Source organism: Urocitellus parryii, chromosome 12 (assembly GCF_045843805.1).
Source record: "Urocitellus parryii isolate mUroPar1 chromosome 12, mUroPar1.hap1, whole genome shotgun sequence".
NCBI classification, from domain to species: Eukaryota; Metazoa; Chordata; class Mammalia; order Rodentia; family Sciuridae; genus Urocitellus; species Urocitellus parryii.
Genome location: NC_135542.1, coordinates 31,980,558 through 32,003,007, shown reverse-complemented (window position 1 = coordinate 32,003,007; position 22,450 = coordinate 31,980,558). Strand labels below are relative to the sequence as shown.

Sequence of the window (22,450 nt, the reverse complement as noted above, 5' to 3'; positions counted from 1 at the left end):
GAACTCCCCTGAGCAGAGAAGCAACGGGGCTTTGCGGCAGAGACGGAGAAAACCCTGGAGGTTATCAGAGCCACAGCTGGATGGCGGGACCTCTGGGGACTCCGCAGAGGTGGCACATGGCGTGTCCTGAGCTGAGATCCCACTCTGCCTCCCGGGTGTGGGCAAGCAGCCGTGTGGCCGACGCGTGGCAGGGTGAGCTGGAAAGCATGTCACAGGGCAGCGTGCGACAGGGCCTGACAGCCTCAGGCCCAGAGGGAAAACAGAAACCCGCTGTCTGGGGTCCGGAGGCCAGAGGTGGAGGCCAGGGGCTGGGCGGAGGCTCTGCCGCTCTCTCCAGCTGTGGTGCTGGATGGCCCTCTGCACTCCAGCCTGTGGAGTGACCTCTGCCTCCACCCTCACAGTGCCCCCTCTGTGTCCAGATCTCTTCCTCTCATCAGGACACTGTTCACTTTGGATAGGGGCCACCCTTCCCAAACAATCCTATCTGCAAAGAGCCTGTTTCCAACTCCGGCCCTGCTGAGGTTCTGCTGGGGACTTCAGCCTGTGCCCAGGGACACCCTCCACCCTCCAGGGCCCCTTCCTCACAGGACTGCCTGGAACTCAAGCTAGGGTGGCTGGATAGGTCTCAACACTGGCCAGTGCACACTGTCCCCGGCCACCGCGGCCTCTTCCTGAGCAAGTTCCTCGGCCACCCGACTTTCAGCCCAGATTAGTTCTGTTAGGAATGTGAATCTTCTAGAAAATGCAGTGGTTGAAAATCAGACACTGGGAAGATCAGTCACGTCACACAGAGAAGTCCAGGGCTTGTGACGGAAATGGCGCACCGGCTCTACCACGAGAGAGCAACCGGCCAACGGGCAGCGAGCAGGTGAGACAGAAAGGAAAGCAGCAGGCCGCGTGGCAGCCACAGACAGGACCCTCTGGAAGCGACGACCCTGTGACCCTGGATGGCTAAGGCTCACGGTTTGGGTTTTTAAAACCATGTCTGTGTGAAAGGTGTGCAGAAGTCACCTCTCGGCTCAGGTGGCCAGTGTTTCTTGGTGTGCTGGGACTCACCAGAACCATCGGGCTGCTGGAAATGAGAGGCATCCTGGAGGACACCCCCACCGTCCACTCTAGGACGCGCTGCGGGTCCTGCTGGAGACCCGCAGCCAGAGCTCTGCAGGAAAGGGTGTCAGACCTGGGAAGACCCTCCTCCTTCCCCAAGGAGGAGGTGGCTGGCTCCAGGGAGCGAGGGCGTGCCTCTGTGGGAGGGTGTGCAGGTGGAGTCCCAGAGGCCCACACGCACACGCGGGTGCTGCTGGGAGTCGGGGTGCTGGGGCCCAGCCTGGGCACCCGCGACTTCTCACCCTGGGCCGTCTATTTGTCTTCGGTCCTTTCTGTGTAAAACGAACCACTGTGTGAGACATGTGTGACGGCCAGAGCTGGTTCTTCAGAGCTTCAGGTGAGCCGCAGCACGGTGAGGACAGAGCCCGAGTCTCTCCATAGGGCGCAGGAAAGGCCCGTCCCGGAGGACCCCAGCCAGGTTCCTTCACAGAGAACACCCCTCAGACTTGCCGTGGGGGCATTCAAACGGCAGTGCTGTCCTCCACCCGAGCACTCGGCTTCACTTACGGCTTTCCATGTGCAGAAGACTCTTCCTCCGAGATCCCTGTCCACAGAGGCAGGACACTACCCAAGGCCTGAGTGTGGCCACCCACCTTCTCTGCCCAAAGCACCCAGAAGTCCCAGAAGGCGGGGTTCGAGACACAGAATGACTCTGGGGCCACTGTGTCTGGATAGCAGACCTGTAAATGGCTTCAGGGAACCAAGCAGCTTGGCCGTGTCCAGAGGAGAGAAGCTGCCAGGTCTAAGGAGGCAGGACAGGGTGTGGGACTTACCACCTGCAGATCACGGTCCAGGTGAGGGCTGCCAAGCCGGCGATGAGCAGTGCGCCCAGTGCCACGGAGACCCAGGACGCCCGTGGAAGCCTGCCAGAGTCTGGCGAGGACAGAGACAGTCAGGGAACCACCCGGGCTGCAGAGCACTGCATCTGACCTGGCTCACGGCATCAGCCGTGGGGGCCAGTCACCGGCCCAGGAAAGCCTGGTAGACAGCAAGCCCAGCCCTGGGCACATGGGGCCTGGGGGGAGGCAGGGACAGGGCACGACCCCGAGAGTGCTCTGGCAGCTGCAGGGTAGAAAGGGAAGGTCCCTGCAGGCAGGAGGGCGCAGGGTCCTGAGCGATCCTGCCCAGGGAGCCTGGGGTCCCACAGGAAGGAAGTGGGCCAACCCGGTGGCCTCACTCAGGGGCAGGTTCTGGTTTCTGCAGAAGCCACCAGAAGGTCGACCTGAGGCGAGGACGGGCAGCCCGCAGAGACCCAAAGCAGAGGGCCGTGTGGTCTCGGACAGACGGACGAGAAGGCTGGGAGAGGAAGCCTGGCCCCTGCAGGGCTGGGGCTGGACCGCTGGTGTGCCCTCCGGGTGGGACCTCCCTGCCCTCATCTGGCAGGAGGGCTTCTGCCCCTCAAGGCCAGCCTCCACGCTTTCTGTGGGCTGTGAGCTGGGCCCGGCTCTGACGTCCTGGGCTTGCTACCGATGGGGCTGGTCAGCACTTCCTTCTGGCTCTCCAGCACAGTTAGTGGCCCAGGGGAAACCCAGCAGAGATGGAAACCCACTTTTAAAACGTAAACCCTCTCAGCCAGTAGAGTCCATGGGGACTCTGGCCAAGCAGAGGTCAAGCAGTGACCGGTGGGCTGGGAAGTTTGCCGTGGCGGGAAGAACTAGGTGCAGACCCTCCTGGTGGGAAGGGCTGGCCTGGACGCTCAGCCCTTGGCCTGGCTCCATGCTGAGATGATACAGACTGACACTGGCGTCCTCCCCAGGTGTGGTCTAGTTGTAGGGGCCAGCCTCCGTGAGGTCAGGCAGGCAGCCGCTGGTCTGGGTGGACAGACCGGGGAATTCACCCTGTCTCCAGCTGCTTCCTCTCGGCCTCACCCCTTCTCCCTGCCCTCTGTCCCCACCCCTTCTTGTTGACTCTCAGGGTGTCGCCAGCTGGGGACAGTGTGCCTTTCTTACCACAACCTCCTGGGCTTTCTAGTGGGTGGAAAGTGTTCAGGCAGAACACCCCAACTCCCACCCCAGTCCAGCTCCCCTCCCTAGGAAATGTTTGACTTGGGGGCACCATGGAGCTCCCAGAGCCTCTGCAGGCATAAAGCCCACCTCCCTGAGCCCAGCCTGGCGGTCCTACTGCCAGCAGCTGCCCTGCTGTGCCGTCTTTGAACATGAGCATACACCCTGCCTCTGCCTGCACCCCATCACCCTTCCAGACCAGCTCCTGGGACAGGGAGGGCTGGGTGGAGGTTATGCACTGAGGCCCTGCCACCCCTGCCTGACGGGCAGACCTGCCTCAGTCCCACCCCAGCCCCGTGACACAGGGTCCTGCCTGCCCTCTGCCTGGGCTCTCAGACACCTCTAGTTCTTGTGGAACACGGAAGAGTGGAGAAACACTGTTGTGGGTTTTTTTCCTAAAAGTCTTCCTGCCTTCAGTATTTAGCATTCAGAGAGACCCTCGGCAGACAGTCCTGAGCCGAATGTCCAGGAGGGGCATATGAGGTGGCTTCTGTTGGGAACAGCACAGAAGTTTTTCCTAGGGCTCCTTAGAGCCATCTCACAGGCTAAAAAGACATTACCAAAAATACAGCCAATATTTCTGAGGCTATAGCAACAGGGACATTTGAAAGTGGGCTCAAGTATCCTCCGTGGCCACCTGGCACGTTTCTGAACCCACAGCTTTCTAGAGTCTCCAAAAGTGAGAGCACCAAGCAGCCCTGACTGCCACCCTATGTCCACGGTCAGCACGCTGCGGGCTACCTCGCCAGTCTGCACCCGGATGGTGTTTGACACAAAAGGTCTCATTAAAAATCTCAGTGCAAAAGCTTCAGTTTTCTGTACTTTACCTTGACCAGGCGTGATCTTGTTTAAAATAAAAAGAGGATCCATTCAAATATAGAGAAAACGTGATTGAAATCGGAGGAAACAGCAGGTTTGAGGGAAGAGAGCAGCTGAGAAGAGACGTCATAGCCCGAGAGGAGGCTGCCCGGGAGGAGGCTGCCCGGGAGGAGGCTGCCCGGGAGGAGGCTGCCCGGGAGGAGTCCATGAGGCAGCAAGAGTGGCTGGAGGGAGCCAGGGGCACTCCTGCCTTGGGCCCGAGAGCCCAGCAGTGCCAAGCCAGTGGCTCAAGCAGCCGGCTCACCCTGAGGCCCACCTGGCGCTGGGGAGGGGCTGGAGAGGGCCAGATGTGGAGTAGGGGGCTGGCCAGGGGCTAAGAGTCTGGTCCTGGTCCTCGCACCTGCCTTCGTCTGGGGCCAGAAGAGTGAAACACCCCCAGGACCGGCAGCGTGGAGTGCCGCCCGCTGCAGAGCCGCCCCACCTCCCGGGGCGCGTGGAGCCTGCCTTCCTGTTTTACCACACACCTTTCCAGAAGGAGGGCACAGCAGAGCTCTGGGGGGCGCCAGGGGGCAGTGTGGGGGCTGGGCATGCAGGGGGGCTTGGGGAGAGGGGCCGCGGAGGCTATGAGAGGGAAGGGGCTCCCAGCGTCAGCGTGGGGGCAGGAAGAGCAGTGCCCTGCGGCCCTCTCAGCCCAGGCCAGCAAGCCGCCGACCCTGCTGTACCAACAGCAGCCAAGTCACCTCCTCTGGCCAGACCTTGGCAGGCCCTTTCTTGCCAGTGGGCTCTTCTAGGCCAGGTCAGCAAGATGCCCTGCTGACTGCTCTGTCTGGTAAGCTCCTCTCGGCATTTCCATCCACGAGGCCTTCTCTCTGCCCTCAGGCGACACAGTCACACTCCTGAGTGTCTCTGCTCATTGGAGTGAGCTCAGTTCTACCAGAAGGTCTCTCTCCCCTACTGTGGTAGCTAAATAAAATCCACTTTGACTCCCCTAGTGTAGAGTTTTTTATAAGAACTAGAAGCCAACTTACACACCCACCTCTGCAACTGAGTGGCTGTGTGGCCCTGAGAAAGTCACTCAACTTCTCTGTTCCCCAGACTCCTCATCTGAAGAGTGGGGATTAATCACAGTGTTTCCTTCAGAGACAACTCAGCAGGCGAATCAGCGGAAGGTTTGCAGCAGTGCCCAGCTCCCTAACCTCTGGTGCGGATGAACACTGTCCCTGAAGCAGAGCCGAGCGTCACCCTGAAGGACTTTGGTGGGCACCCAGTTCCCGTGGGACAGGCAGACCTACAGGCGGACCCCTTGCTGCCCGGGCCAGGGCAGAGGGGTGTGAGCTTGAAGGAGAGAAGCTGGAGAGTCTCTGGACACCCTGCTTCTGCACAGGCCAGCTGTGTGGCCCACGGGGGTTGGCACGGAGTGGGAGCTCTGGTCCCAGCCTACGCGCACTGGGCACAGAGCCCCTGGGTGACAGTCTCTTGCTAGGGAGGTGGCCTCAGGCCCCACCCTGCCCGCGGCAGCAGAGCTCAGAAGGCTCTCCTGACTGACTGCGCTGAACACGGGGTGCCCTCGAGGCAGCCGGGAGGCGCTCACCCACGCAGGTCCGCTGGTCCTCGCCCAGCACGTAGGGGTCGGTGCACACACACAGGAAGCTGCCCTTGGTGTTCCTGCACTGGGCAGAGGCGTGGCAGGGCGGGCGCGTGGGGTCTGCACACTCGTCCACGTCTGGGAAAACAGCGCCAGGTCATCAGCAGGAGGAGAGCGGCCCTCCCCGCCCGGCCCCTCCTGCAGGCAGCCCGGATTCAGGCCCAGCCCTGGAGCAGAGGACCAGGGATGTCACCCCAGACCCCGGCGCCCACCTCTTGCTGGCTGACTCCCACAGGGAGAATATGGGGAGGTGCACCGACTCCTGTGGGCCCTGCTGAGCCTGCCCAGCCCGGCAGGCCGTGGTCCAGCAGTGCCGCCCTCCCCTGCACACACAGCCTCCGCTCACGCCCATCCTGACCCCAGCCTTCCCCTCTCTGCCCTTTCAGGAAGACGTTAAGGACACGGCACACACAAGCCGTCAGTCACTTTCCTCTTGGTGTACACCGTGGCTGAGGCTCGAGGCTGGCCGTCTCTGTGAGCTGGCTCTGCAGGACAGCTTTTGAGCACTCGCCACATTGACAGTGCAGGCAGGGGCCCCATTGTCCACTCTGTGCCTTCACCAAGGGACCTAGTTGACAACCAGTGAGCTGACCACCCTCATCCTCACCAGGCACCTGGACACCCGCTGGCACACAGAAACTTAGCTCCTGGGGAGCAACTAGATTTCCAGCAGGTCAGTGGCCAGAGCAAGGAGAGGGTCAGGACTGGTCCCAGGGTCTCTAATTCACACGCCCTGTCCCCATCTCTCAGGATCTCCTGGAAGAGCCTGGCTCGGGGTGGGCTCAGGTGCTGCTGGCCACAGAGCCCCCATGAGGCTCTCCCAGACGCCCTCCCCAGCCGCTGCTGGCCTTCTCCTCCTCACCCCGGTTCTGTCCTCAGTGGCACCTGGATGGCTGGTGTGGTAGCCACACCTACATCTGACCAGGCAGATACTTTGGGTCTCTGATTCACTTCACTGTCAGGGTCTGGAAGTAACTGGCCATCCATTGCAACCCTTCAAGGCCCAAATATCTTGAAATTTCAAAATCTAAACAAAATGTTTCTGCTGCAGGAAGTGGACAGCATGGATTGGACCACCTTGGTCACTGGCCAGCAGGCGGCACGGCAGCATGGAGCCCAGGCCCCTGCTGTGTGGCCAGTGCCACTATCACAGAGCTCTCTCTTCTCCCACACTCAACTCTGCAGAACCTAAACTCTTGGGCTCTGTCTCGTCTCTGCTGCAAACCCACCATGTCCCTTGGGCTCTGTCTTGTTTCTGCTGCAAACATGTATGTCCTGGCATGGTCTCTTTCCTCCTGGGCTTGGCGGGCCAGGGGCCGGTGTGACTCCTGGCCTGGGGTGGGAACCTCCTCTGCCACTCCACCTGGGAAACTCGCTCTGTGGGTTCTCTCTCCCCGTGCCCAAGCTGCTCTGTCAATCATGATCGATGCTGCCGTCCTCTGCAGTCCGGGCGCCCTGGGAGTGGCCGGCCATGGCGAGTCTGACTCGCTGGGCTGGAGCAGCTCCGCCGTGCAGCGCTACTGGCCAGGAGGACCGGGTTTTGTGGCATTGCTCTTCACACAGCAGGTGCTCTGGGATCGTCCCTGACCCACATGCCCCTGGGTAGTACTGACCTTTGCACACGGGGGGCTGGAGGTCCCACCCGTCCTGGGTGCAGCTGACCCGCTCCTGCCCTTGCAGCACGAACCCGTGGTGGCAGGAGTACACCAGCACCTGCGTCCCGGACTCCTCGCAGTGCACGAAGCCCCCGTTGTCCACCTGGCCCGGGAAGCCACACTTGCCACCTGTGTGGGGCCAAGGTCACAGTGCATCAGACCTCAGGGGAAGACGCAGGTGGACACTCGCCACACCTCTAGGCCAGCCCAGCCCTGCAGACAGGCCCCTGGAGAAGGGGCTTCAGAGAGCTGTGCCCACTGTCGCTTCCCATCCAGGACAGATGTGCCAGGAACACGTGTCTCCCAGTGTGTGCACGGTGTGTGTGGGTGTGTACGGTGTGTGCTGTGTCTGTACGTATAGTGTGTATGCAATGTGTCTGGTGTGTGTACATAGAGTGTGCATGTATGTGTAGGGTGTGATATGTGTGTGATGTGTGTAAGATGTGTACTGTGTGTGGTGTAGGTGTGGTGTGTGTGTTGTGTGTGTTGTGTGTGGTGTGTTGTGTGGTGTGTGTGGTGTGTGTGGTGTGTGTGGTGTAGGTGTGGTATGTGTGGTGTGTGGTGTGTGTGTTGTGTGTTGTGTAGTGTGTGTGGTATGTGTGTGTGGTGTGTGGTGTATGTGGTATGTGTGTGTTGTGTGGTGTGTGGTGTGTGTGGCGTGTGTGGTGTAGGTGTAGTGTGTGTGTCGTGCGGTGTGTGTGTTGTGTGTTGTGTGGTATGTGGTGTGTGTTGTGTGTTGTGTGGTATGTGTGGTGTGTGTGGTGTGTGTGGTGTGTGTGTGGTATGTGTGTGTGGTGTGTGGTGTGTGGTGTGTGTGGTATGTGTGTGTGGTGTGTGTGGTATGTGTGTGTAGTGTGTGTGTGGTGAGACCTATTCTGCAATGGACGCTGTGACATGGTGATGAGGTGCTGACAAGGTGAAACCAAGGTCGGCACAGCTGCTTTGTGGACCCGTCCAGGGGCCTTGGGGTTTTGCTGGTGGTGTGCTCTCTGTGTAGCCAGATGTCAACACCACACCCTACAGGGTCCTCTCACTGGCCACTTTTCAGGCCAGGGCACCTGGGCAGCTGTGTCTTCACAGAGGGGTCACAGCTCATGGGTGCTGCTGGGCCCACGGGCCACCAGGGGCTGGCGTCACCTTGGGGAAGGGTCTCCTTCCACGCCTCCAGGTCCAGGCGGGGGATGCTGGCGCAGGGGACAAAGTCCTGAGGGAATGTCCCGGTGCGGAAGGCGTCCACGGGCACGCTGGTGAGGCCAGTGTTGTCACAGAGCACCCGGGGCAGTGAGTGCTTGCCCAGCTCCCGCCTCTGAGCCTCCGTGAAGACCGCACTGTTCTCCCACCAGAACCTGCATGGGGTGGGGAGCATGAGCTGACCAGTGGACACTCTGGCCCGCTTCTGTCTCCTTGGCAGGACCAAGCAGGAAGGCCAGGTGGGGGACGAGGAGGGCCCCAGCCCTGACGTGGGCCCGTCTGTGGGGCAGCATGGGATGGACACGGTTCTCCCTGCCAATCTGGCTTGCTGCAGTCAGCCCAGGGTGCAGATGCAAGCGTGGCCAGGCAGACGGCCATCAGCACCCACTGCTGCCTAGACTGCAGCCAGGCTCACACCTCCTCCTCTAGGCAAGGGTGGTCAGGGAAGTCGGCCTGTTAGAGATAGCCTCACTTTCCTAGAAGACAGTAACACCATGGACACAGCCCAAGAGCAACTGACCCGAGTGCACCACATGGGACATTCCCTTCGAATGGGAGAAGGGCCTCAATCTACGCTTGAGCAGAGTCTGGATTGTGAGACGTTCAGTCATGAAGGCTCAGGACCAGAATCATTCAGACCGCAGACCTGCAGCTGGCTCTGGACCTGAGGTCCTGCAGCACCCAGCTGAGCACACGGGCCACTACCAAGTCAGGGGCTCTCAGGACCTAGGGTACCCCAAACCCCATGAATGTGAAAGATACACATTTCAGGGAGAATATTCTCCTAGTTACTTCTGCCCAGATATTCTCAGGTATTTGAAATGCTGCATCTCAAAAATTAATGGCAAAATTTGTATTGGAAAGAAGGACTGGATCCTAAGTATGTGGCTGATTCCTCTCTAAAAAGAACTTAGATATGCTTGGAAACAATTTGATTTAGGGAGAGAGAGAGAGAGAGAGAGAGAGAGAGAGAGAGAGAGAGAGAGAGAGAACTGCAGGTGAGAGGGTCACCATATATATCATGGCTCTTTTCTGGTCATTCCCAACAACACAGGTGTTCTAAGCCATGTGGGCATCAGTCTCAGTGCTGTGTCGGCAGCTGAGTGAGGTGTGGAAACAGCTGGCCTCTCGGACTCCAGTTGTGCAAGGTTCAGAGCTCTGGGCTGCAGCAGAGGAGGGCACAGCATGGGCTGGGCTGGGCTGTGAGTGCAGCTTGGTTGAGCTGCAGGGTGGAACCCGAGGTGGAAAGGTGGGTGGCCTGTCCATGCAGCTGCAGCCTGCTCCTGGGCTCTAGGTCTGGCCTGGGCCTTGGCACCCGTCAGTCCACCTCTGCAGCTTCAGCAGCTATTTCAGAGAATGCCCAAAGGTGGAGCAGTTTCAGGTTGTCATGAAAGACAGTTTGATTTTCATTCCCTGCTGCTTGTTTGTGAGATTAGAAATGCGGGAGATCAGCCTGCAGGAATTCACATTTTAAGTGCTTAGGTGCTGAGAGCCATTGCCAAGTAGGAATGACGCATGGCAATTTCTTTGTCAGCCTACTCCATGTTGCTTAGAGGAAGGACTCTCCATTGTGGAAATGGGCTTGCCTTTGGACCCAGGTCATTTGCAGTGACATTGCATGTATGCTTGAGTAAGGTGACCTTGCTCAAGGACCAGGGCGGATCCAGGTTTAGGGTGTATCCTGCTGGGATTAGGGGGTATCCCGCTCCTTGGGTTTAGGGTGGTTCCAGGTTTAAGGTGTACCCTGCTGGGAATAGGGCGGATCCTGCTGCCTCAAGCACCCGCCTGCTCCTTGAGTTCCCATTGAGTTCTCGCGGGATTTAGAAAGTATTTGGGATTCAGAGCCTGGTGGAGTACGTGAATTTTGCCCAGAACGTGAATTTTGCCCAGAACCTGTGTGTAGAGTGCTGGTGACAGTTCGAGAATAAAGAGTTGCTGTTTGAATCTACAAGGTGTGAGTGGCTCGTGATTTTGTGCCCAGCCAGACTGCGGCACTTAGGATATCCTCATGCCTCATCCTCCTTTCCTCATTGTATAGTGGAGGAAACTGTGATTGACAGATGGCCTGCCCAGGGTCACTGAGTACTGGGAGTGGAGCCAGTATTTGAGCCAGGCCTGGCCGCTTCACCCAAGGCCAGTATGCAGAGGACTGGGGTGTGGCTCAGTGGCAGTGAGCTTGTCTAGTCCCCCTGAGGCCCTGGGCTGAACCCCCGGATGGCGGGACCAGCAGTGCCCCTGTGGAGCAGCAGCTACGGGACAGAGGCTTGCCACACGCACCTACCTGTCCCCATCTCTCAGCGCCTTCATCTGCCTCCCAATGATGCACGCAAAAAGGGGACCCGTTCGGGCCCTGGGCAAGAAGTCCTCCACTAGGCCACCCAGCCAGACGTCGATGTTGTCTGGATGCTTGTACAAGTCCATTAGCTTGCGGACAACGCTCCTGTTGGCAATGGCCCTGCTCAGGTCGGCTGCGGTCTCTAGCCGAGGCAAGCCACAGAACTCTCTCCATCTGTTGTACCCTACAAGAAAGAGGGGCCTGATTCACCAGGGTCCCCACTAGCTGCCCTGTCCTCACCCCCAGATGCAGACAGACCAAAACATCACCCTTTAGAGCTCAGTAGGCTTGGGCACAGGCTCAGTCCTCCAGAGGGTCTGTTCCTAGGTGAGTGGAGGCAAGAGCCAGGCATCTGCGTGGAAGCAGGGCATTGCGCGCTCCATTCTCTAGGGAGGGGCCCTTCCTCTTCAGGCCTGTGCCCGAAAGGCCCCCAGGAGCACAAGGGAACCTGGCTCCCTCCCTGCCTTACATGCACACACAGGGAAGTGGACACACTGTGAGCTAACCTGCTTTCCCTCTGACCTATCATCTCTTGCACTGAAGACCTCTCAGCACCCCTCTCCCACACCACTACCCCTGGCTCCAGGAGAATCTTCCCACAAGGAAGATAGGGCCCTGCGCTGGCGTGGGCCCAGCTTTTCCCGTTGACTCCCTCTGCACTCATCATGTGCCCTGAGCTGCTCCCACTCTCTGGGAGCCCTCTGGTGCATGCTCCAGCTTTGCTGGGCTGCTGCCTGCTCTTCCTGGGTCCTCACTAGGCCCCACTGGCACCTGCCTTCGGTCCCATCCTATTCATCTTGGTTCAGCCTCTGCCTTCTGCAGCCCCCGAGTGATTAACTTTGGAACTACTCCATGCCAGGCTACGCAGCAGCTCATGCCCTCTTGCCTGCTCCTCTGCCTTCTACAGGTGCCAGGCCTGTGACTATTCTGACGTTGGTGCCTGGCACATTATGGGCACTCAGCAGTGCTAAGTGCACACACAGATGCATGGAGGATGAGGCTGCTGAGCCATGGTGGGAACCCCTCAGCTCCCTGCCTTGGGGCGCAGAGTCACCTTGGGCCATTTCCTGCAGGTGGCTGGAGTGGCCTCTTGGGGTGCAGGGAGCAGAGCCTCAAGAGCCCGGGTTTAGGGGCTGGCAGCAGATTTCATTTCAGGTCCGTCCCTCACAGGACAGCTGGCTGATCTGGCCAGGCACGCAGCAGGCATGGGCATGGGGTCTGAGGACACCAACAGACCTGGCAGGCCATGGTCACGGCCCCTCTGCAGGTTCAGTGACGCCAGATCCAGGGCGCCCGGCTGCGCCAGCACGAAGAGCCTTTCGGTCAGGTCCTCATTCATCAGCTGGTCCTGCACCTGCAGCTTGGCTGGTCGTGCAAGAAGGCCTCTCACTACGGGGTCCAAGCCACCTGGGAATGCGGTATAAGAGCCAAGGAAAGTCTGTACTAAGTCCCGGAGAAGCGGTTCTCCATCATCAAGCACCTTTGCAACAAATGTGCTTGTGTCAGTTGATGAATCCCCTTCTGAGAGTCAGGGACTTCCAGAGACTCTCAGGGTGGGCCTTTGGTGGTGGGTTAGCTGCAGACCTGGCACTGACCACACCAGGGTGGAGGATGGGCCTTCAGAACCCACGGGACCCTGGCAGTGGGCCCTGGCTGCTGAAGTTTTTCCTTCTGCTCATCGTAGCAGAAGCTTTGCCACCCAAAGAAGCCTTGGCCAGACTCTGCTGGCTGGAACAGTAAGAAGAGGACATTGCTGGGCCCCAGGAGCTGCAGGGACTCAGGGCCCCATCCTGTCACCCCAGGCCTGGGGTCTCCTCACAGCAGGTGATGGTGGAGACAGACTAGAGCCTCTGAGGTCCCCCCCCCATGTCATGTGAATCCAGTGACATGTGATAGTCTGCCAAGGGCCAGGAGGTCTCATGCTTCCCCCCAACACTAAGCAGCATTCATGATGTGCCTCTGCCTGTGTGGAGTGAGCTGGAGAGACCCTTGGCCTCACCCTACCAGCTCTGCTCAACAGCATTTTGTTTAAACAGGGGACAATGAGCCTACTGTCACCTGCCAGCCTCTGTCACCTAGTCACCACTACACCCAGCACCCACTTGGAGTCACCAACTTGTGAGTTTAGAATCAACAGTTCAGAACCTTCCAGACAGACAGAAGAACACAAGGAAAAGAGAGAGAGGAGATGAAGGGAAACTGCAAATGGCCCTCCCAAGCCCAACCAGGGAATGAAAGTGTCGCTCTGAATGACTCATGGCTCAGCTACCTGGCTGTCAGCACCCTGAGCTCACTGCCCTGACCTTAACCAGGGGACTGTCAAAGCCGAGCAGGGGGAGTCATGCCAAGTGCCCAGGATCTTTAGAAATGACAGAAAAGGATCTGAGCCACAGTCCCCTTCTCTTCCTGCACACCACCAGGAGACCGAGGCTCTGCGGGGGCCAGGTGGCCTCTGACAGCTCGGGGCAGAGCAGTGTCCCTGGGCAGGAGGAGGACGCACCTTCCTGGATGAGCCTCCAGGGGCTGAAGAAGGCGTCCCGAAGAGGCAGCCTGGGCAGGCCGGGGTGCTCCTGGAAGCCCGCCTCCAGCCGCCTCACCAGCGGGTGAACTGCAGCGTGGCCGAAGCGGAAGGCAGCCGTGGAGAAGACGTTGGACACGGTGGGGTTCGTGGTGGGGTCGTAGCCTTCATAGGGGCCGACGTACTGCCCGAAGGCCTCAGGACCCAGAATCCTGGGGACGTAATCCCGCAAGGTGATGATCTGTGCAGAAAGACGGCAGGTGAGTTTCTGACAGGGGTTGTGGTGAGCCCAGGGCTGCCCCGGTCAGATGAGGGTCAGAGCCAGCCACCGGGAAGAACAGCTTCCGGAACATCCCAGAGCCCAAGGTCACGGCGACAGCTGGGACAGCAGACAGGGCCTGCCGAACTCTGCCAGACATAGGTACCGAGTGGAAACACCACCTCCCTAGGGCAGCCCCTCCACACCCCAGAGCCGTCCCTGAACCCAGCAGGCCTCCAGCAGGGCGAGCCTGGCAGAACTGGAAGAGGGCACTGCCATGCCACTGCCTGCAGAATCACGGAAATGTTGCTTGGGACCCGGCTTTCTCCCTGGACCTCCCTGGGCCCAAGAGCAACCTCTCCACCCTAGACCCGACCCGTAATCAGAAGCCCCATCCCTCTCCGGGACCTGGGCCCTGGAGGCTCTGAACCCTGGTGGCCCTGAGTCTCAACAGGCCTGGTCCTGAGCTGTGTGGCTCTGAGGAGCCTTTCATTCTCACGGGAACACCCTCCTTCAGAAGGTTTTTGTGGGAACATGAACTTGTGTCCACGGCTTTATGTACACCGGCGTGTTACCTGGCAGCCCCTATAGATATGACACACAGTGGATCCAGACAGTGGGTCAGTGTGTGCTAGCAAAGCCCTCTGGGCAGAAAGGAAATGGCAGGCAGACCCGGGACTGTGTGTGCCCTGGACACCTGACCTCAGAACTCAGGTAGGAGCCAGGACGCCCGTGAGACCTTCTGAACTACCCCCAGCAACACCCTTCGCTCTTTGGGCAGGATCCCAGACGTAACATGGTGGGGGTCTCTCCTTCCTCTCTGGCAGGGCTCTGCTGGGGTCCACCTCCCAGAGCTGCTCCCTGTGTTGCCTCTCCCACCCAAATTCCTGCTCCTGGTGGTCCTTGCCGAGGCTGGGGGCCTGGACGTACGGGAAGGCATCTCTGTGCACATAGGTGCTAAGTATTTGGACACCTTTGTGGAGGTCGGTCAAGGTATGTGAGACCCTCCTGTGGCCCTGCCTGACTTCTGGATGCTCATGCCCCTCTTCCTCCCAGAAACTCAAGGACTGATGCCCGGCTTGGGGATTCTAGGACCTGGGATTGCCACTGGTGCCTGGACCCACCGTTCATCAAGTGGTGTGCTCCTGGACAAGGCTCACCTTCCTCAGAGGACCTCTGAGGGTAAAGGGCAACACCAGGTGTCTACCCAGGGCCTGGCCCAGAGGACCCTGCAGAGAGCCACTGCTGGTGGAAAGCCGTGCCGCGGTCCTCCTGAGAAGCCAGTGAGACCCAGAGCCAGTGACCGCATTTCATAGTTGACCTTCCTAAAATCACAACTAGTACCTGGCCTACTGAAACCTCCTTTCAAGACCCTCTGATTCTGTATTAAACCATAAAATGAAGAGAATCAAACTGGACTTTTGGTCTAATTTGCTAATTGAGAATTTTCACACACAAAAATGACTAAGGTCTCTGTTGTTTTCAAAATACAAAAAAAATAAAAAATAAAAAATCAGACTTAGGGCCCCCCCCCCAGGTGGTGGAGAAGATTTTGGGGGAGGAAGACCAGCACTCATCCTCGGGCTGCAGGCACCAGGACAGCCACCCCCGTGGGTGGGGTGGGGTGGGGTGGGGGTGTGCGCAGGTGGGACAGAGGAGCCCAGAGGGGTCCTCCACATCCTGAGTGGACCCCGCCCAGATGCTGGGGCACAGGAAGAGGGGTATCCACCTGACCTTGCCTGAGCCCACTGGGTACCTACTGGAGATGCCCACTGTGACCTTGCCCACAAGGGTGCTCACAGGGCCCTCACCTGCGCCCGTTCTGGGCGTCCACGATGACTTTGTGGACACATCTTGTGAAGCCCTCCCCTGACCCCCCCACGACCTCACCCGCCCCAGATTGGGCGCCCACCATGACCTTTCGACTTATATTTGGGACGCCCAGATGGCCCACCCGGGGTCGGAAGCCCAGGCTGACCACGTTCGCACCTGGTGTAGAGCGCCCACCACCTTGCGCGCCTCCTGGTAGACAGTATCTGCGCTCCAGTGCGCGTTCAGGGCCTTGAGCTCCACGGCCAGGCGGTTGTGCTCCCGCAGCCACAGCGTGTGCAGGGCCGCCAGGGCAGGGACCTCGCTGGCACGGCCATCGCCTGCCAGGAAGCAGGGGGTGCGGGCAGCTCCGGAGGCGCCAGGTGCTGGCGCGCAGGCGGCGGGTGCACGCGGCGGCACGAAGGGCAGGTAGGCGCGGCCTGCGTCCTGGTGGCGCGTGTTGACCCGGAGAAGCCCCATGGCGCTGGTCCAATTGCGCAGCTGCTTCTCTGCGCCTGGAGAGCTGCCATACACCGTGGACGCATCCAGGAAGGACGTCAAGGCGTTCATCTGCTGCCGCGGGTTGGCCATGGACAGGTTGCCGAGGAGAGCACCCTGTTCCCCGGTGCCACAGGCAGCGGACGAGCGGTAGAAGGGTAAGCACGCGGTGCCAGCGGCCAGCGAAGTATTAAAAGAAAGCTGTGCCAGAGGGGAGACGCGGGTCACCTCGGCCCTGGACCCCTTTTGAGGACATTTGTAGGCTCAAGCAAGGCAAGCCCACCAGGCCGGGCATCTTGGTACTCAACCCAACCTCTTCCTGCTGTGGCCTGGGCGTTTACCCTCCTAGCAGGGAGAGGCAGGGCCTGTCGGATGTGGAACCCACCCCAGGCAAGCGTGTCCTGGTCCCTGAGACCCTTTGCTTGGATCCAGCCCTCCCTCACGCTCACACCTGTCCTGGCCACTGGTTCATTGTCTGTCTTGGAACTGCAACTTCTCCTCCCCTTGGGATGTCAGTGTTCAGGTGCGCTGTCATGCACTCACCTTGGAAGCTTCTTGTCTAATCAGTTGTGAAGCGATGAGTGGGAATTACTGCTGAGGGACCCTCCCAGGTACACACCCCACAGGCACAGTGCAAGTGGAAGCCCGCACTCACAAGCAGGGGGTGCGGCCCACGGGCACCAGCAATGCCTGAGGATGCAGGAAATTCACAGCAGCTGCCCCCCACCCCGCCACACACCACACAACTGCATTCCACTGCATACTTTTCTGTTTACGTTTTGAATGCACATGTTAGTTTCATAATGGAAATTAAAACTTTGGGAAATCACCTGTATGGGGAAGCAGGGGCCTCGGCTCTCGCAGGTCAGCTGGCAATTAGCTCCTCCCCAGGAGGGAGTGGAGCTGGTGCTCTGAGGTGTGAGTGCAATGTCGTGATCGATGTATTGTCCCCACACAGTCAGGAAATCAGAGTACTGGTCATCTTCTGTCACTGCCTCATTTGAAACTTGGATAACTTGCCTTGTCACCTCCCGAACCTGGGTGAGAAGAGAGTGGTTTGTCGTGAGGCAGCAGCCTACAGATGAGGTCTGAGACCCCACGTTCCATGATGGCTGTGTGTGCTGTGGGAACCTGCTCCCTGTGGGCAGGTGGGAACAGCTGAGCTGGAAGACAGGCACAGCTGGACTTTGGCACCTGCCACCCCTGGTGGTGACTGTAGGCACATGCCGGCATGTTTAGTTTCCTCATCTCTAAGTGGACCTAAAAGGAGGAGCTTTGGGGATGCTATGGGAGTCATGTGAATGACATTTGCAGGACATCTAGCTATTAGCATGAGGTATTGCAGGACACTGGTCCTTGAGTGGCTGAGGCTCATTCCCACTGCAGCCACACGAGGTGGTTTTTGTCCTGGCTTGGGGGTCAGTGACTCCTGATTTTTCCCATTTCTTCCCTTCTGAACTGTGATGTCTGCAACTGCTCTCTTGTACCTGTCCAGCCAGTGTATTTTGGAGGCAGACAATTGGTTTTCACAGGTCCAGATGCAGAGGAATTTTGTCCCCAGGTGGAACCCACCCAGAGCCTCCCTGTCCCTGATTTGGAGGATTTAGATGGAGGGACTGGGACTGGAGTTTGCACTTGAGTTGATGCTGTGGGGATGCAAATGTGTTTTGCATGGGGAATGCATATGAACACTCAGAGTGGGAGGGTGGACTCTGGTGGGCAGAATAACATCCCCCCAAGATGTCTATTCCTGAATTCTAAAACCTGCAGATGTGACGACGTCAAGGACCTAAGATGAAGGCATTATTTTGGATTTCCAGGTGATTGCAGACTGATAACCTGGGTGCTTAAACCCCAAGTGCCTTTCTGAATGGTCGGAGATGTGGCTTTGAACAGAGGATGCAGAGAGACACACAGTTCAGGCTTTGAGGTGGGAGGTGAGAGCCAATGATTTTGTGTGGACTTGGAAGTTGGGACCAAGGAGGAGAGCTCCCCCAGGCATCTAGAAGGACTCTGGCCTTGGAAGCTGGGGCAAAAAGGAGAATCTCTCAGAGGACACTGGCCTGTAGTAACTTTGGCTTCAGCCAGAGGCCCACCAGAGACCTTAGACCTACAGAACTGGAGGATAATCAGTTTGTATTTTTTAAGTCATTTTTGATAGAATAATGTTAGAATAGGAGTAGAAAACTAACATGTTGCACATTTGAACATATTTGAGCTCTGATTCTTCTAGATGATTGTGTATATGAGCAACTAGGGGTTTGTAGAATCAGAATATCATAGTGCATTACAGCTCCAGGACTCTAGGATTTGAACTGGTCCAGTGCCAAGATAGGTAAAGCCTTACCCCATTTCATGGAGAGTCTGCATGAGGCTGAGGGGCAAGTGCCTGGCAGGCAGCTGAGGGTGGAGCAGAGCCCATTCCTGGGCCTGCTGCCCAGTAAGGCCCTTCCTCAGTGAGTCCCTGCACATCTCCCACTGCCCTCCCCATCTTTAGGGAACACTCTGTCCTCTTACTAAGCTGCCAGCTGGAAAACATCCATGTCAAGTGGTCTGTCTCCACAGGAGAGCTCCAGATGGTGGGCAGCCCAGCTGGTGGCCCCTGGCTCCTAGACAGTGCTCTCTGTGCTGAGCACAGCCCCCCTGCCGGGAGCCGGAAGGGCACCAGCATGGAGCATGCACAAGAGTGACAGGCTGGGTTGCCCAGCGGTTGGAGCATCCAGTGGGGCACAGTGACCCACATCTGGACAAATGCCTCTTAGATGGGGTATGAGTGTGCTTCACAAATACACACACCTCTGGGAGTGAGGTGGAGGCCATCCTCCTCACCTAAAGAGGAGGTTAGCTTTGGAGCAGGTGTCTTCCACCTGAGGAACACAGGACTTCATCTGACAACACTCCGTGCTGTTGAGATGGGAAGTGCTGGAGTCGGGTGAAGCTCAGCTACATCTACCTGTTCCGCTTGCTAGCTGAGCAGTGCTCCTAAGCTTTTCCATGGAGCCGTGGCCCAACCTCCCAGGGGTTGGAGGACCAGCTGGACTGGTGTGGTACCAGGCCTGCTGTGCCTAGGCCCAGGGTCCTAGTGGGCGTGTGAGCATTGTGGGAACCCGACTCCCAGCCGATGAAGCAGCACGTCAAGGACTAACCGGGGGCAGTGGAAACCCATGGTGTAAGAAGCCGGGGTTCCAGCCTCGGGGCTGACTGAAGCCATCTTCATAGACTGGAGGGAGCCATCTGGCCAGGGCTGTGTTGGCGGCCCCCCATCTGGGATGGTCCCTGTGGAAATGAGCGTGAGGATGTGTCTGAGATGGGAGAAGAAAGAAAAAGCATTGTCCCCAACACAACATTCAGTGCTCAGTAAGCAGGGGGTTCCCTGGACCCTGGCTCAGGGAAGTCTCCAGGCAGGGCACACATGGCCGGTGCTCCTGGGGCTGTGGTGTGGCCGGGTCTGTGGGCCTCGGGGACCAGCACCTGGGTCCACACAGGCTCCCCCTCAGCCAGAATCCCCCAAGCCCAGCCTCCCATGGGCCTTGCCACTGCAGCCGGCAGGGACCTTCTTCCTATTCAGAGGTGGGCTTCTCGCCCTGAGAGGGCATCGCGGTGCTTCCCTGGAGGGTGGACACCTGAGCTGCTCCAAACAGGTGGTTTGAAAGGTGTCCCACTCCGTGCACCTCCCAGGGCCTTGGGGCCTCTCCTGTCTTAGTTGATCAAAAGCACAGTTTCTGTAGAAACTTAGCATCATAGTCCAGTTCAGAGTGAGGTGGTTGTCGGGGAACAGGTGCTAGCACCTTCACTTTAACTAAAAACAGGCCTTTCCTGAGGGACCCTGCAGATCTGGTACCACCACCAGCCCTGCCTCCGAGTGTCTGCGGTTCTCCTCCACCAGAAAGGCAGCACTTAAAGTGCACGCTCTGGCAAACAGTGCTCAATGATGGTTTTATTTTACGACACTTCTGAGTGGGTTGTGTTAGGTAAACACCTCTAAGGAGAAGAGGCTTGGGTAAAATTAAAAGCCACTGGACACATCTTGGAGCACTTTCTGGAAGTTGAGAAATTTAGATATTAATTATTGATTATTGGTTACCAATAATCCTGAAAATTACGTGCTTTTCAATTTTTTTTAACTGAAGAGCCAGTTGATGGAGTTGTTTTCTGACAGAGCAATAGAATGGTTTAATGATAGTTGATTTTATGTTGATTTTCCTACATATCACAGAAAGAATTTTGAGGACCAGGATTCATTTCCAATGAACTTCTGATCCCAACTACAGATTGCAAGCCAGGCTGCTGAGTCTGAGGGCCTGGCAAGTGCTTGCTGTAGAGCCTGGGAGGTCCCGATCCTGGGACAGAAGAATTCATGCTGGAAAAACCTGGGATCTAGAGTTCCTACATCTGGGAACTGAATACTACAATGATCATAGCAAGGTAACTGTTTAACTTGTTAAAAATCTTAAATTTCTGAAATATACTCAAAATGGTTGCTTTATCACTCAATTATTATTTCATTATGGACATAACAACTTATGCATTCTGACCTGGCGATGTGGATGCCTGTCTGGGAGGGAGAGGAGCAACCCACGGCGAGGGATGGCTGGTGAAGTGGCACCCAGGGCCCTTGAGGTCAAGACAGGGTCTGTTCTGGCCTGGGCCCTGGACCCAGCAGGCAGAGCTTCCCTCTGATTGCAGGTCTCCTGATGGAGCGGCAAGGGTCCTCACAGTGAGGAAGAGGATCTTTCTGGTTCCGATGGCTGTGGCTTCATCTGTTCATCCATACAGGCTACCTGGCTGGCGGGGGCACTCCAGGGAGCTGTAGATATTTTGTGTGTCCATGGGGACAGTCAGTGCAGGACAGTTCTATCATTAATATGTTGACGACCTCCATCAAATTGACGAATTCCATCAAGTCGGGCTGGCTTGCAGGGAGGGGTCACTTCCCTCAATTAAAGACAGTAGGATGTGAATTTGCCCCAGTGGTGAGTTTGGCCGATTGGCCCCTAGGTGGCAGCAGTTCACCAGGGAGGTGTGAGAGCCCAGACACCGACACCTGTGGGCACACTCAGCCGGCGTCCCTGGCTCTGCACCCGCACGGCAGACTGCAGGACCCCGGGTGGAGCGCCCCAGTTGCCCACCCCCCTGCAGGCTGTGGAGGATACTCTGATAAGCCCGTCCAGCTACTGAGGAAGAATCTGTGCCCTGGGTGGAGCAAACATACCGCAGGGCGCTCTCCTTCCTCAGGCTGGACCCAGGGCAGCCTGACAGAGGCGTCGGCTGCACTCTGCCCCTTGATGGGAGCTGTCTGTCCAGAGTCCTCGTCCTGCTTCCACAGCTGCCCTGCTGCAGGGACAGCAGCGAGCAGCACACGCCACCCCGCAGAGCCCTGCCTGGCAGGGTGCTGAGACGCCAGCACACCCACAAGGCCTTGACCCCTCCTCATGAGGAGAAGCCTGAGGAAGCATCTGGCAGCCCAATCCGGGCACCTTCTTGGGATGCAGATCCCATTCCTGAGCCTTGCCTGACTCGGGTCCAGTCAGGTAGCTCTCTGGCCTGGAGGGTCCACCTCCTCGTGGGACTCCACGTGTTAGTCAGAGTTCAGTTCCCTCAGGAGGGGAGGGCCCCCCAGGAGCACCCCGGTTGTGCCTGTCATGTGGTATCTGCAACGCCGTCATTGACAGGACCTCTTGTCCCCTCAACCTGGATGCAGAGGCGCGTGAGCCAGCAGGTCCCCATGACGCTGGGTCTTCAGCACCACTGAGTTGGAGAGGGTGGAAGGGACGGGCCTTCCCGCTGTGAGCAGCTTCCCTTTCTTCCAGCCCCACGGGTGGCCACCCTGGAAGGCAGGACGTGCCATCTCCACGCTGCAGCTGGGGACCTGGGGAGAGGCCTGTCCTGATGACAAGTGGCCGACTCAGGTTGGAACCTGGCCAGGTTGCCCTGACCCAGCCTTGGAAAGCTTTTCACACTCCAGGGGCAGTCTTGGTCAAACCTTGGCCTCCAGGACATCCCATGCAGTACAAGAGGATGAGGAACAGCCCTGATCAGACTGTGGCGGAGCTGCACCACACCACCTCCCCTCGCCTGCTACTGTGCCCAGCAGGACACCCTGAGAGTCCCAGAGCTCCATCACTGGTGATGCTACCCTCCAACCAGCTCCCTCCACATGCAGTTGTCCCAGCAGTTCTTGTCACCATGGGGGTGTCTGGAAGCAGGTCGATCTGGGAGGGATTCCGGGGAGAACCTAGGTCTTAGTAGCCCATTTTCTGTTACTACAACAAAATACACCAGGCTGGGTACTTTATAAAGGAAAGGGCCTTAGATGGTGCCCAGTTCTGGAGGCTGAGGACCAGGCAGCACATTGGCCCCACCTCTGACAAGGCCTCTTGGCTGTGCTGCAGTGTGCAAGATGGGATGGAGGCTGGTGGGGAAGCGAGGGAGATCCAGGCTGGCTTGCTCTTCTCACCACAGCTGTTCTTGAGGGAACTAGCCGCGTCCTGGGGCCATGCCCCCAGTGACCTCGTCACTCCACTGGGCACCGCTCACAGAGGTCCCTCCACCTCCCAGTGAGGACCACGCTCTAGCACGCGCACCCCTGGGGCTGCATGTGCCTCACTGAG

General features: G+C 58.2%; 1 protein-coding gene across 1 annotated transcript in view; it reads right to left on the bottom strand.

Moving 5' to 3' along the window:
• Window positions 1-22,450, bottom strand: part of Tpo (thyroid peroxidase) — a 53,943-nt gene that overhangs the window by 4,460 nt on the left and 27,033 nt on the right. Inside the window, exons 5-14 of the mRNA XM_077791732.1 lie at window positions 18,986-19,115; window positions 16,670-16,876; window positions 15,522-16,040; window positions 13,256-13,514; window positions 11,992-12,162; window positions 10,702-10,939; window positions 8,367-8,575; window positions 7,188-7,358; window positions 5,521-5,652; window positions 1,881-1,980 (exon numbers count right to left, since the gene is read on the bottom strand). Coding sequence (XP_077647858.1) covers window positions 1,881-1,980; window positions 5,521-5,652; window positions 7,188-7,358; window positions 8,367-8,575; window positions 10,702-10,939; window positions 11,992-12,162; window positions 13,256-13,514; window positions 15,522-16,040; window positions 16,670-16,876; window positions 18,986-19,115 — 2,136 coding nt within the window. The remainder of the gene's footprint in view (window positions 1-1,880; window positions 1,981-5,520; window positions 5,653-7,187; window positions 7,359-8,366; window positions 8,576-10,701; window positions 10,940-11,991; window positions 12,163-13,255; window positions 13,515-15,521; window positions 16,041-16,669; window positions 16,877-18,985; window positions 19,116-22,450) is intronic.